The following is a 15,709-nucleotide window of genomic DNA, read 5'->3' as shown; positions in this document are numbered from 1 at the left end:
TACCAAATGGAAAGTTAACTATTTCAGATGATAGTGAAAAAATGGTAACACTAGCACTGATGTCTGTGTGTCTGTCAGTCGGTAGGTCGGACGTTCGGTTTTGTTGGTATGTCTGTCTGTTTTTTCGAAAATATTCGAAGATTAAACGAGACTTACCTGTAAGTTGAAGGTTGATCTAGATTATATGAAACTAATCACAAGTAGGAGGGATCACGTGAGATAGCGATAGCGAATCAGGAGTCAGACTTTAAAGAGTTTGAAACCGTGTCCACAAGAAGGGTGGGTGAAACTGTCAAGTTCGGGAGGGCACGTGATCCCTCCTACTTGTGATTAGTTTCATATAATCTAGATCAACCTTCAACTTACAGGTAAGTCTCGTTTAATCTTCGATTATATCTCAACCAATCACGACGTAGATCGTGATCACGTGAGATGTTCAAAGCACATGGTTTCAAACGTAAGGCAGAGAACTCAAGTAGAAACGAATAGAGTCTTTAATCAATAAACTTTTTCGAGGTAGCACATCCAGCAGTGGTAAACAAGGATATCAAAGGCATCACGTGATGAGAGGCAGGAAACCAACTCAGCTGTTGTTAAGTAAGGCTAATGAAAAACTACTGTCAGTCACAGGTTTGTCATAGAACTTGGAAAAAGTTGCGGAACTGCTCCAGCCTGCTGTCTTCAGTATGGTATGGAGCGGTACAAAGTTTCTCAAGGCTGCACTTGTGGACGCCATTCTGGTACTGTGCGGGGTAAAGATAGTCATGTCCACACCACTCGACTGCAACACCTGCCTAATCCAGCGAGACACTGTATCTTTACTCACAGCCTTGAATGGCCGAGCATAGCTAATAAACAACTGATTGGCACCGTCGCGCAGCGGAGCGGTCTTAACGAGGTATTCCCGTAGCACAGTCACAATACACAAACTACTGTCCTGCGAATACGCTGGCAATGTTAACTCTGCCTGGTGAACGCCAGGTTTTGATTGCTTCAGAAGACTGCCAACTCTAATTCTACAACAACTATCTGACAAACTAATATCTCTAATGTCTAGCAAATGAACAGTCTGCAGTCTTTGTCCCGTTAAGAGGGCTACCAGGGCAACTGCCTTGAGGGTGAGAAGTTTTAAGGACAGGTCTTTCAGGGGCACAAGTGTTTTAAGATAATTGAGAACCACGCTTGTATCCCAAGTCACAGTGTTCCTGGGGAGTGATGGACGAGCCTGGAAAACTCCTTTCATGAATCGGTTTATCAGTGGATGTGAACCGAGGGTTGCACTGTCTATTGTAATGAAACTTGAGAGAGCAGACCTGGCTGTGTTTAGAGCACTGTATCCCAGGTTATGCAACTCGTACAGCTCGGCAAGGAAGTCCAACACTTCACTCACAGATGGACACAGCGTATCAATTTCCCTTTTATTAGAAAACTCAATCCATCTACGAATATATGTTGAGTACTGGTTAGTGGTGGATTTGCGCCAGGATTGTAGGATAACACAGGCAGCTCTGTCCGAAACTCCTCTCCGTGTGAGAGATTGCCTGATACAGGAAACACTGCAAGTTTCATTCTGTTGAGTGGATGTCTCGTAGACGCGTTTTGAGGAAGGCGGAGTATCTGGGATACTGGCGGAAGGACGACTGGTACTTGGGTGAGTAGTCTGAGGAGTCGGGGAAACCATGGCTGAGTCGGCCACAATGGAGCTACTAGCAGTCCTTTGGCCTGGTCCTCCTCCACTTTCTGGACGACTGTCTTCAGTATGCTGAAAGGCGGGAAAGCATAGAAATAAGTATTCCAAGTAATTGTGAATGCATCAATGCCACATGCATCTGGGTCTGGCTTCCACGAAACGTATCTGGCCAGTCTGTTGTTCAGTCTTGATGCAAACAGATCAATTTCAGGTGTACCCAACAATCTACATATGTCATGGAACACATGTTCAACCAAATACCACTCAGTATTGTCCCTGACCAGTCTTGATTCTCTGTCGGCAATCACATTGTCTTTACCGGGAATGTGACACGCACTCAGCCAAACATCCCGCTGTATACACCATATCCATATATCTTTAGCAAGCCTGTCAAGCTGTGGTTTCTTACCACCCATATTGCAGATGTAACTGACAGCCGTGGTATTGTCCATCCTAACTCTAATGTGACATTTGCGTTCAGTAGAGCAGAAAGTGCGCAGTGCCAAGAACGCGGCAAGTAGTTCAAGGTAATTTATGTGTTGAACAGTTTCGTCACGTGACCATCGGCCGCCGGTAGACTGAGTTCCGCGGGTAGCACCCCAGCCAATTTCGGACGCGTCTGAGGTAAGGGCGACTGACGGGGGCTGCACACTGATGGGTTTACTGGCAATACACACGTTTGTAACCCACCACTGAAGGTCGGCTCTTTGGTCTGCATTGAGTACTACTACGCTGTCAAAGTTACCGTTTGCTATTCGCAGAGATCGTGACTTGCCGTTGTCAAGGCGACGAAAGTGCAGGGCTTTAGATGGTGCAGGGGAAACGGTCATCGATGATGAGTTTATCACGAATCCAAGGAATGTCAGTTCCTGGGTCGGTATGAGGACCGATTTTCCGGAGTGTAGAACAAAACCAAGATTGGTGAATAACTCTGCAGTTTCCGACACAAACTCCGCACATTCACGCTGACTGTCACCGACAATAAATGAGTCGTCGATGTATCCAACGTTAGTATGTCCACGTGATCTGAGATATGAGAACGGCACCCGTAAGAGTTTAGTAAAGTATCTTGGCGCACAGCTAAGTCCATTGGGCATGACTGTAAACTGATATAACTGACCTATCCAAAAGAATTTCAAGTACTTCTGATGATCTCGGTGAACGGGGACGGTGTAATACGCATCTTTGAGATCTATCGAGGCCATAAAGCAATCTTTCCGCACAAGCGACAGGGCGGATGTGAGACTTTCCATTTTGAAATGTACATAGTCGACACTTTCGTTGAGATGCTTTAAATTTAGAATGACTCTGTAGCATCCGTTTTTCTTGAGTCTGATGAAGATATTAGATATATATTCACCTTGTTCATGACGGGAAGGTATAATCACACCTTTTGCTAAGAGTTTAACTATTTCCGCATCAATGATTGAATGTTCCTGTTCCGAGAATTTTATTTCTTTAGGAAAGTTGGACTGGACAGGCAGCGAAGCGAAGTCGATGTAACAACCCGTAACGGTTTGCAATATGAAGGGATCAGATGACAGGCGTTGCCAGTGACGGACATGGTAACGTAGTCTACCAGCAATAAACACATTGTTAGGGATGCATAACGAGCTCACCTCAGCAGCAGTACTTGCTAGTGTCGCCACCCCTCGGGCCTCCGCTTGTGGTAGGGTCGACCTCTGTCTAAAAAACCCTTGCCTCGTGTCTGGTTGCCTTGGTGACGGCCGCTAGTGTAGGCCGGTGTTTTGTTGGAACTGTGTGGCTTGTGATAAGGCGCTGGGCGCTGGCGATTGTAGGTCACCTGTTGTGCTAGTCGGTTGGTCATGCTCATCGACTTAATGGTCTCTGACAAGTTATCGCCAAACAACATGGTAGACATTGGAGTCTGAGGAGAACACAGTTGCTGGAACTGTTTGTTGAGATGTGGTCGGAGCATGTCCCGACGGCGGAAGTTTAACTCAGTGTTCACATGAGCTAACAAACTGATGGCATCTGTCGCCTGTTTCGCCAATGCCTTGATGTCTAACTGTTGAACCGACATCTCCTTGTTCTTAACCTTGAGAATGTCACTGGCTATGTTTAGCATGGGCACTGTTGCTCTGATGATAGGGTTCTGAAGCTTCTGGATTCTGAGGTCATTGGACCGTTCCTGTGATTTCAGTTTATCCCAGATTTCTGGATTGACTTTGCTGACTTTGAGCAGTTCACAATTTTGAGGGGACTTGTAATCGGAAAGTTTTTCCCTCAACTTTTCCTCAGGCATTCTCCTGAACATCATATTGTTCATCGCCTCTGCTAGCCTTGGTTGTATTGATGGTCCTGGGATATCTGTGTTGCCATAGTCCTGCAGAAGGGTATCCAAAAAATCACATGGCTCATCGACCTGATCCAAGTCAGTGGCTGCTGCCCTAGAGGCGGCATCATCAAAGAGTTCTTCCATGGCCGCGCTGACATTGTCGCCAGACCGCTCGGCTCTCGGCCCCCTGGCCTCCCCCTCCTCCCTCTCCGCCTCTTGCTGAGTGCGGGTAATGGTAGCACTAGCCCGGCTAGATAAGCGCTTTGGTGACAACAGAGCTGTCAAAGTAGCTCCAAGGGAGGAAATAGACTGACTCATTTCCGACATGAGTTGATGAGTGTCAGAGTTCTGCTGCATCAATTGTACCAAGGCCGAGTCCGGACCTGCCTCGAGAGGACTGCCCATGGCGGCAATGCTGGACCCCGCAGGGTTCTCAGCGAGGATGTCACAAAGTGAAGAATAATGTCCAGGATCTGCCGGTGCTCCCATAGGATTCGGGTCCTGATGTTGTCTACCACCTTCCGTGACACTGTTTGGTGTAGGGTCAGTACGGTCTATGTGGAGTCGGTCCGGTGCGATCAACCCACAGCCTTTGGGCGTGTACTCTGCAGAAGCCATGTCGTCCGCCATCTTGGCTGACACCCTAGGGGTAATGGTTGAGAATCGCTGCAATCGCTGCTCTTCCAGTATCCGTATTGTTGACCACTCCAACGGTAATTATACGCACTTGGAGTGGATGATCAAACTCAAACGGTAATTATACGCACTTTGAGTGAAATGGGCTTAGATCAAATCACTGAATAGTCAGAGCTTAATCACCCGTGTCTTCCTCCAGGAGGATACGCATCGCACTGACTCCTGATTCGCTATCGCTATCTCACGTGATCACGATCTACGTCGTGATTGGTTGAGATATAATGTATGTTTCTGAGAGTGACATCTGTCTTGAGTTTACAACGTTTTTGACGTTGTAATGTGACCTGGCAACAAGGAAGGAACTTGGACCGCACCAGAGCTTTAGCTTGTCTTTGTTCGTGGGCTACTTAGCTCGGGGGAGAAACGATTGACTGTTTCGAAACATTAGCGCTGAGAAAAGCATTTGTGTTGTAAAAAATGACATTGAATGATTAATCGAGGTAATTTTCTGTTTGTCCAGATTGATCGTACACCCCTGCACGCGGTACAATTATCTGAAAAGTCCCATTCTGATTACAGAGTTCCGTTATTGAGACGCGAAAAACTCATTCGTGACCCCCACGATCCATATCGCTACTTCAATGATACCTTGGGAAAATATGTAGAGATGTTTATCTGTTCACTTTGATCTGAGTGATTCAGTCAGCTTTAACCTGATTTCAACAATTAGCAATATGGCAGCGGCTGACGCCAGAAATGGGCTTCGCACATGTGTCTTCGAAGTAACATGCCAACGCTGTAACCACTCGGCTACCTCACAGCCCCACCTTGATCTGATGTCTGCGGCAGGTGGGTGGGTGAATTTAATAGGTATTCCAGTTAGAAAACGCGTGTCTGCTGAACATGGGAGGGAAACCCGAAGTGATGCAGATCTCAGGCGTTCCCCATAAGACAACAGGCACGGGAAAGGGGCTGACAAACCTAGAACAAGGATCCGGGCGAGTCTTGGTTCAAATCCATAACCATAGGTTTCTAGTATGTAGCAATTTAGCGAATTGCTCCCATGTGCCTCAAGATGTACAATGATTATAGTGATTCCCGCGAGTACTGCCATATGTTTTTTGTGTGTTGGAAGCCCACTTTGCTCCAATTGTATTGTTTTTCAGCATCGTGGACGTTTGATTAATTAAGACGGTAAATGTCTCAGACCTGCACTACCTTGCCTTACTTGCCACATTAAACCCGATTCATCGTGATTTGGCTGATATACAGGTTAAACCCAACTGAAACACTCGCTGACTTGGTTGATAAGTCACAACATTGATTACAGAACAGTCTCGTTTCCTGTTTACTGGGTCGTGTATTACTGCGCAGCCTTGTGCGATATCCAGTCTAGAATTTTTAGACTAATTCATTTAACTGTATGCATAAATATTAATCAGTATGGCGTGATACGTCTTAGAACTTGTATATTGCAACACTACGCTCCCTCGAATCCTTGCAAACACGTCGTACAGCGTGCTCTGTCGCACAGCGAGCTCTGACAAACAGAAATCTGGAAATCGTGGATATCTCAAAACGAGACTCTGCTGCTAGAAAACTTTGGCGGTCTCATAGGGAATTGATACTATATCAGTCTCATTGTGCTTTACACAAGTACACTGAATAAGCGCATAAAAATACAAAACACATAAAAGGTGTAAACCAGTGAGCCAGATGCTTTGTTAATCATTTTTACGACCTCATCAAAGAGGGGCAGTCTGTGATTTCTTAGTTAAGGTATGCTGCCTAAACCTCGACATAAAATGTAGAAATACGGTGTTATTAAAGCTTACAATTACAATGTATTTGTAAATACCATTTTCGTATGAAACACGGGATTGGAATTCAGTGTAACCAGAGTTTTTTGTGATGTCTATTGTTGTTTCCCAGGAGAAACTTCGGACCGGCTGAAAAGTAGGTCATTGTCTGAATAGACTAATAAGACTCATGTTTCGGTATCACATGACTATCGCAATTGCGCAGATCTATGTTCATGCTGTTGATCACTGGAATGTCTGATCCAGACTCGATTATTTACAGACCGCAGCCATATAACTGGAGGGTTGCTGGGTGTGGCGTAAAACTACACTCATTCATGATTATCATGTTAACAATGCGTGTTAACAATGCTTCGGTTAGTTAACATCGACGAAGGATACATAATGGCATATACTTTGAACGTTTGCTTTTCTGGTGGTTAACGCCGCACTATATCGCGGCTTTCTGGGGTGTCTGGTCAAGACTTGATTATTTACAGTGATCAACATCATGAGCATCGTCCCACACAGTTAGGATACGATGGCATGTGTCAAACAAGAGAAAAGCGGGTCTGACCACCCGCCCCGTTTAACCACAAGCATGGGATTGCTGAGAACCCGGATCTTTACGGGTACACCTAAGTCAGAAAATACAAGTGTCAGACAGATATTGTATTATTTTCTGCCATGTAAATACACTTTGCAGTTTGATTGAACACTCGTTGCATACCTGTGTCCTCAATTATCCAAAACAGAAACCTTTTCCCGTATCAGGTACATCATCGTTGAGTAACAACTATTCATTGAGCATTCTATATCTGGACACATCAAACACGTCTGTATGATTTCCGCCAGTTGATTTATTTATTTTATTTATATGTGTTTGAGCAAGTACAACTGACACCACGCTGTAGGAAACCGGTCTTTTATATCGGAACTCTTCCTGTCTGTGTTCATCAAACCGAGGTCGTGACGACCAGACAGAAGACAGACATAATGCATAACCCCTGTTATCTCCCCCTTGTCAAATATGTCCTGACGTAACTTGACAATATTGCCATGTTCAGTCGTGGTTGTATTTGATCACAAGTGCCAGATCACATGGTGAGATAACAATATTCATGCAGAAAAAGACAAATATATTTATGTGCGTGATATTGATTTAATTTACGATCTTAGCTTGTCAAATTTAACGTTGCCTGGAGGAAGTAACGAGCATCAGGTGCATGTCGGCTTAGCGTGGAGGGAGAGATCGGATGAACGAAAACAGCTCGGCGGTGAGACAGAGGCTGTCCGAGTGAGAATCATGACCCTAGAGCATGTGACAATTTGAACAGAGAAATTTATAAAATGGAAACATTTATTAGACGCGTTACTTGAAATTCCGGTTTAAAGTTAGAGTTATGGTGCCAATAAAATATTTATCACAGGGGTTTGTAACGCTAACAACTACCATCAAGGTATATACTGTCCCTGATGGAGTATTAGTACTATGTAAAAGGACTAATACCCCATCAGGGACAGTGTATACCTTGATGGCAGTTTGAGCGTTACAAGCCCCTGTGATATTTATCACATTTTCACGTCACATATGTCATTTGCTGCGGTCTGCAACCTGATTTTGCTTGACAACTGACGTATCGAAGAGCGGAATTCTGTAAGCGGTCATTTGTGTTTTGTTGCTGTGTTTTAGGTTTTGTTTTGTTTCGATTCTTTGTTTCTGCAGGGGTGCAGTGGGTTTGAGGGTGTTCATCTTAAGGTGTGGCGTGGTACCTCAATTGCTCGGATTTAAGACCGGCATTTTTCCGAGTTTTACGGACAACAGCATGCAGTGCAAATGACAGCGGACAAGTATACGGATGTAAACATGCACATGCACACGCACACGCACGTCCGCACGTCCACACGCACACGCACACGCACACACGTTCACAGACACATTCACAAACATACATACAAACGCAGAAATAAACACACACGCACTCACGCATTAAGAAACCCGCATCGGTTCGGTAAGGTAGCCTGATGGTCCGCTCGTCACGCTAAAGACCTGGGTTCGATTCCCACCGTCATGTTTGCTCTCATTCATAAACACATACAAACACTCAGAAAGGAGAAGGACTCATTTACTGCCTACGTAGAAAGTGGCATAGTCTCAAACACGACATCAACTGAGGCCTGATGAATCTAGACGTCTTAACACAGATTCAATGGTCAAGCAAAGTATGTCCATTTCCTCCAAAATAATATTATAAATGATTTTGCTATTATCTAAAAAGGACAATGTCTGATGTCATTGCATTTGAGAGCTCTGGGCAACCTGAAGGAAACTGGCAACGAAATACGAGAATACAGCTAAGTGAGTGAGTATGGTTTTACGCCGCTTTTAGTAATAGTTCAACACCATGACGGTGGTGGACTCCAGGAATGAGCTTTACATGTTGTACCCATGGGGGAATCGAACCTTCAGCGTGACGAGTGGACACTTTAACCATAAGGCTACCCCCACAGCCCCTTGAACACATTTGAAGAAAGGCGACTTGTTAACTAAGCCTGAAAAGAAGGAATTTGATCTCTGATCATATTCAAAACCCATGGAGGGTGAACATTTTGACAACATTTAGGAAATATTTGTCCGTTCTTGAAAGCTTGAATCGCAATTTATTTCTATTTAAATATTTATAGATAATGGTTACTGTTCACAGTCACAACGCACTTTTAAAACAAAGTCTGCATAATTCATATAAATGAGATAAAAATGTGTACATGTGTTGTACACGTTGTCGCCTTGGGAGCTATATCTTGAAGACAATGATAGGTGATTGTGTTAGCTTGGTTGACGCATGTCATCGTATCCCATTTGTGTAGATCGGTGCTCATGCTGTTGATCACTGGATTGTCTGTTCCATACTCGATTATTTACAGAGCGGCACCATATGACCAGAATATTGTTGTGTGCAACGTTATACAGCAAACCAGAAACTGTTGTGCTCAAATTCAGCATTGTCACTTGTGCTGTTGTTTGGTGAGACATGGCGAACGCTTGTTAGCTGTTAAGCGCAATTCATGTACCGAAGCAATGATCGACTGCGACTCAGCTCTCCACTATGAGGTCAGGTCACGTCACTCATTAAATCTCGATTAATTCCAGAACGAGAAAATCGTTTTTAACATTTTTGCCAGCAAATCTTGAATTCAGCAAAGCATTTTTTAGAAACTTGTTTTATATTATTCATAAATGAATTCATTTCAGTTTCGTATTGGATGTCTGCTTCAAACCACGTGTCTAGTCAACTAATCCCTAAAATGTTGATGACACGAGATAGATTTTCACTAAAATAAACTGAAAGAGTGTCCTGACTACATAGCGTTGTTACTGCTGTATCCAGTCAGTGGAGCATGTCTAACTCAGCGACTGGGATATCAAAGTGAAAATGAGATTACATTGGGGAATTATTCATCCGACCAGGAAGAAATGATGCCTTTAATCAGGTAAATGTTGTTTTGTCCAATTACTCATGCTTTAACAGATGTTTACCCTCAATGCCCTTGACAAGCTGGCCCACTGCCCATGTTTCCGCTAGATCAAGCTGGGATCGTTATGCTGGAACTTTTTAGTCTATATGGGTATGTACGCTTTAAACTTCCTCCTGCGGCCACAGAGTGGGAAAATCTTGCAAGTTGATTATTAGTGTTTTTATTATTTCATTATCAAGTATGCTGTTTCAAATAATGTTTAACTGACACCAGTACTAGTGTCATTGAGACAGTTTCCGACCGTTTTAATAACAAATAGTTAGTGTGTGAGTTATTATCATATCGAGAATGGAAACGTGGTCTTCGCCGCAACGAGTCAACACTTACACCACTGGGCTATCGTGTTAGATTATCTAATCATGTAATGTGTCTTTTGGAATAGTCACGTCAGAGGAACACATCTCAGCATATAAGGCCCGATTTGATCCGCAAGAATCATCGCTTTCGGAATATAGCATAAGTACATGCAAATTAAATACTTTGATTGCGTATCTTTAACTATCTTATATTTCCTATGTGGGAATCCCGAAAGGCGTGACATCAACAATCGTGTTGCAGGCGAACTGATTTTTAGTAAAAGACGGAGAAACGGTATTGTAGTGTTCCAACTCATAAACTGTTGGCAATTTATTGTTTCATTTTCATTGCCATGCTGTGAGCCAAATGCGAGAGATCATCGAGCGCTGCACGGCGCTAGAAAACAAGACATTCATACACAACCAGGACTGTTCTGGTTTTAAAATAATGTCATAATTGTTTATTTGGGGACACCAGGTCAGTACATTAGGATTGCTTCACCACCATCATGCCAAAAGAAAGGTCACTAAAATGAAAAAAACCACAAAACCCACAGCTTTGACACACCATGACTATTCCCATTGAAACTTTTGTGAAACAAAAACGAATGTACACGAATAAAACGGAAACAGTGCACAAAGTAGTTTGCTTAAGTTTTGTTTTAGACCAGAAAAACGTTTGGTTGCCTACCTGTCGGAACCAAGGGAATACTTTACAATGGAGACCACCTCAAATATCGGTGGTTACAATTCTGGGACTCTGTGTCCCTTCTGTGTGGAAGGTATCTGGAGACCTCAGACTACAGGTATTTTCTTCAAACGAAATATTACTGAACAGAAGTTGTGCATAAAACAAACGAAGCACATGCCAGGACCACGTAAGCGAAGATATATAACTGTTGACAGCCAGCACCCCATGCATCGAAGTTGATGGGCTTTAAACTTACCCCCAAAATACATCCGAATGTTGGTGCGATGGACCATTCCAAGGGGTGCCATTCCTCATTTTGACACTTTCGGGGAAAGGGGAATCATTTCTGTGGAGCATGTTTTCTGTCTCTCATTCTGTTCCGATTTATCATTATATTATATTATTATTATAATTTCTGCGTTTGTTTATGAACACACGATGTATGGCCAGCTGAGCAGACACAGACAGTTAGCATGCAGGAAGATGGCAGTAGCACAAAGTGTCAATGTTTCACAGTCAGTGGGGAGCAGAATAACAGGTACCAACAAACCAAAATCTTCACACTCACCATGCTGAGCGTCCCTGGTCAGCGACAAAGTACAGGATCATGTAATGTGAAGTCAGGATCAGGACACCAGCCCCAAACTTGTGCCCAAATTTCATCGGACTACTGGCGTATGAGTTCCGGTTTCGACTAAAGGAATTATGCCGCTCAAATACAATACAATATGTTGTCCCGTCCCATGTATTTATTCATGTTCATGGAAATTGGACATCGAAGCTAGGGCATAGGTTGCTGGATATATGTTTTGTTTAGTCAAAGTCTACTTTGAACGTCTTCATTGGCGTAGTTCTCTTGCAACGCGATGAACGTCACGTCAACATCACCATAAGAACTCACGATACACGATTTGCTACATCGGTGATAATTTGGGTCGGCATTCTCATGCCCTATCGAATACCGTGCAAGGACGAGTCACTTAATCGTGCTACGTGGACAAACTACTGACATTATTTGTTCCCAGTGTATTTCACCACCTTTCTCAGAGCCACAATTTGTGCTAAAATGTTCGTCCACAGTCTTACTTCCATGTTCCTCCACATTCCTCATCAGGCATTTTTTTTTTTTTTTTGCAACGGGAAAGGGAAAAAAATAAATGCTGCTCAATTTGAATATTTTTGTATGCAGGATAATACCATATATTTATTACTGTATTTTGGGATACTGAATAATTGCGTTTTTGGTTGGACAAGATGATGGCGTTCACACACAAATATTCTAACATTCTTTCAAATGTCGGACGTGAAAGAGCAGACATGAGCATCGATACCTTTGATATTTAATAGAATAATTTTTCAATCAAATAAATGTTTATGTTATGCTCAGAAGGAAACCGCAACCCGTAGCTGAAATGTTAATTGTCTACATTTCGATTTTATGCCACGTTAAGTGCCTGGAATACTGCGATAAAGTATATGTACATTTGGTGACTTTTCATTTTACAGTATCGTTTAAATGATTTAACAGTTGTTATTCAGTCTAAAATTATACATTGATCGGTAAAATTGAAACATACCTTTCACACTTGCAATTGGTGGTGGTGAGTTCTGTTCTTGGGAGAAGGTCAGACGACCTCGCCCACAAAGTTGAACACATCGACGTTTGGGCCAGAATTAGTAGTACTGCAAACGAGAAGACCCACATGAGCAATTATCGACTGTAACGAAATCATTAGGTTGCCTTCGAGCTGCCGCAAAGGATCTTGGGAGACAAAGGTGAACTAAAAACTGGTTATCTTAGGCAGATATTGGCTACTTCACTATCCGTTTTCAACTGAGCAATTCAAAACCAGCATGGATCTATACTCATGATAGCAATCACTTGATTATCTGGTCAAGATTATTTACAGATGTATGTGTGATGGTGAAGTGAAACAAGTTTATGATTGTACACGGTTGTATATGTGCTTTACGTTTGTACTGTTTCGGCGTCTTTTTTAAGCAAAGTGACGTTTGATAACAGTAGGACAAAAACATCCACAGAACCTTCCAGAAAGACTCGCTTTTTTCTGTCAAATCTTTTTTTTTCAAATGCATACTTTCTTTTACCCCAAGTTTATCTGTATATCAAGCACACAAACGTGACATAATATGCCATTTTCAGATTGCACATGGAATGAGTGAGTGAGTGAGCTGGTGGTTACTCTGCTTGTTGCATGTAGGGACATCTGAAATAGACTTCACACTGTACCCATGCAGGGAATCGAACCTGGGCCTTTGACATGACGAACGCTTTAACCACTAGGCTATCCCGCCGCAACTCAGGGAATAACGTGTCAAAGAATATTACACTAGTGTCATACCGCTTCAAAGTTGTGACATCGCAATGCTATTGGCGCTGTCGCAATTTTACTAGGCCTTGCTTAACTCGCGGAAAGCTGAGAGTCCTCACACTGCAGGCAAGTTCGCCGAAGTTTCTGTCAGTTTATGTTGGCTAGTAATAAACAGAATTCTAAACTAACTCGTTTGATACCAAATCATTAACTCGTTTAATACAAATGGTATTACACGGAAAGTCGTTTAGTATCCTCTGTGTATTGAACAGTTCTTACTTGGCAGTTTTTATGCTTCATTTTTTTGTGAACTGTTCATCAGCAGCCGGGCCTGAGTAACCGTTTGCAGTACATCTAACTCCTACCGATCTGCATTCCAAACATATATCGTAAAACATACTTATAAAATTAACATTCATTCATATATACTTTAAAGAAATTAAAGTAACTCGGTACTAATAAAAAATTCAAAATAATAATCTATAAACTTTTACCTTTAATTGCACATCGTTAGTGGAACTGTAAGTATTTCAGATATCTAGTCAGAACTATGGCCCTCGATAAGTTAGTTCTAAGATATTGGTTGCTGGTATTGGTTGAAGAAAGGAACTGATCTCAGTCAGACTACAATCTGTACTGTAGATACTTAGTTATAATAAGTGATAATAGTCACATGCAGTGTAATAATGAAATGGTCTTATTTCTCGAAGTGTAACAATTGCACGGGCACGTAGCATACAAGTAAGGGTACACATGCTTTCCAAATCCTGCAAATGACGGAAATCTGCAAGGCAATTCACCATTTCCATTTCATTTCACGATTGTGATTGGACTAAGCATTGACGCATTAGTCTAGTGAAAACTCTCAACCTCAGAACTTTAATGGCCAGTTAAATTCCCTATTCCGCAATCAAGAGGAATATTTCCCGCTTTAACTGGCGGAACTTTCCCTCAGGGGCGTGTCATATAACAAGTGGGTGAGTATAATGGTATACTCATCTAAGCAACTATACCATGCCCGGAGACAACTTGAAGTTTTGGTACTGATCTGGAACTTTTATCATACAAAATATCCAGTTTTTATGCTTCATAAATAATATATATACTGAACCACAAAAGAAACATCGCATTTTAAAACCAAACGCAAGATTTACTTCGTACAAAATATATCGCAAAGTATATCGACTAAACGCACCAAAAAGGGAGACGTTGGAAATGGTTCCTAATGACATTCGTGAAAACGAAAACGCCCGTTCATACCGTGACAACACTACCAGTGAGCGCGAGTCCCAAACTCGTCTGAAATCAATTTTGTTTTCATACATTTACCATGGCACGAATTACGATAGATCAAGTTTTGGGACGATTGGACGTTCGTCAGATTGCATGGAGGGTAGCCAATCATTTCAATGTTCATGTTAGGGCAACTACTGACTGCTGGAATGGTATCATGTCTTTCAAGACCGCCCTCGCTGTGGGCCACCTTCAATAACATCACAACGCCAAGAAAGACAGACTGCGTGGAACCATCTGCAGGGTCTCTTCCCTAGAACGACGGAAACAACACACCAGACCGTTGGGACTCACAACAGACCCATCGGTGTCAATACAGAACGTCCAGGATCTCGGTCCCCACGTTCCACATTTTGGATCTCGCAGAAATCACATCTTCCTGCAAGACAACGATCATGTTCACACTGCCACAGTAATGTTGGACTTCCTAAGAAAACATGACATCCAAACCCTACAACAATCTACTCCCAGTCTTGATTTGAATCCAACAGAATATCTTTGGGAAGAGATTCAAAGAAGAATGAACCTGCACCTTAGGGCGAGAACTGATCCAGGACTCGATCTAGGACCTTCATGAACCGTCTGATTCATCCCACATACAGACGATACAACGACTTCATATGAACGCCGCACACAATACTGTCTTAATTGTACTATTTTTGATGACTTTGCTTGTGTGAACTCTAAATGAGATTTCCGAACAAGTATTAACTTTAACCTTCAAGTTAAATCAATCCTCCCTTTTGATCTTTAATTATAGTGACGCTGTAACGCTGCTACATTTCTTTTGTGGTTCAGTATATGTTCGGAAATATTTCCCTGGTATGTTACCGTTGTAATGCAAAACATAAAACCAAATCACATAAACCTCTTTAAATGAAATGTGAATGCTGAATTCGAATTGAGCTGAACAGTAGTGGCTTCGCAGACAAACAGACATATCTATGCTGAAACCACCATCGAGTGGCGCCGAAAGTCTACAGACAAATAAATCTGTTGCATCCTTACGTGATGCATAGTGAACATGTAAAAACTGCATTGTCCCGGAACACAAACACTGACACTGGAAACAATACGCGGAAGGAACTGTGCTCCTTTCTGCACTATAAAAATGCAAATGCTGAATGCAAATACG

At 42.6% G+C, this 15,709-nt stretch overlaps 1 protein-coding gene across 1 annotated transcript; it reads right to left on the bottom strand.

Moving 5' to 3' along the window:
* Positions 1 to 583: 583 nt before the first annotated feature.
* LOC137281083 (uncharacterized) lies at positions 584 to 2,943 on the bottom strand. Its single transcript, XM_067812221.1, has 2 exons — positions 2,125 to 2,943; positions 584 to 1,762 (listed from the first exon to the last, which is right to left on the bottom strand). Exons 1-2 carry the CDS (start codon positions 2,941 to 2,943, stop codon positions 584 to 586), a joined length of 1,998 nt encoding a protein of 665 aa, XP_067668322.1.
* Positions 2,944 to 15,709: the final 12,766 nt, after the last annotated feature.

This window comes from Haliotis asinina, chromosome 4 (genome assembly GCF_037392515.1).
Source record: "Haliotis asinina isolate JCU_RB_2024 chromosome 4, JCU_Hal_asi_v2, whole genome shotgun sequence".
Lineage (NCBI taxonomy): Eukaryota > Metazoa > Mollusca > Gastropoda > Lepetellida > Haliotidae > Haliotis > Haliotis asinina.
Note: the sequence above shows the minus strand (reverse complement) of the source record. Positions and strands in the feature narration are given on the sequence as shown.

Coding starts and splice junctions, on each gene's coding strand:
- LOC137281083 (XM_067812221.1), bottom strand. CDS start 2,943: ATGGAAAGTCTCACATCCGCCCTGTCGCTTGTGCGGAAAGATTGCTTT. Junction 1,763..2,124: donor GGATGGACAATACCACGGCT/GTCAGTTACATC, acceptor CCCGCCTTTCAG/CATACTGAAGACAGTCGTCC.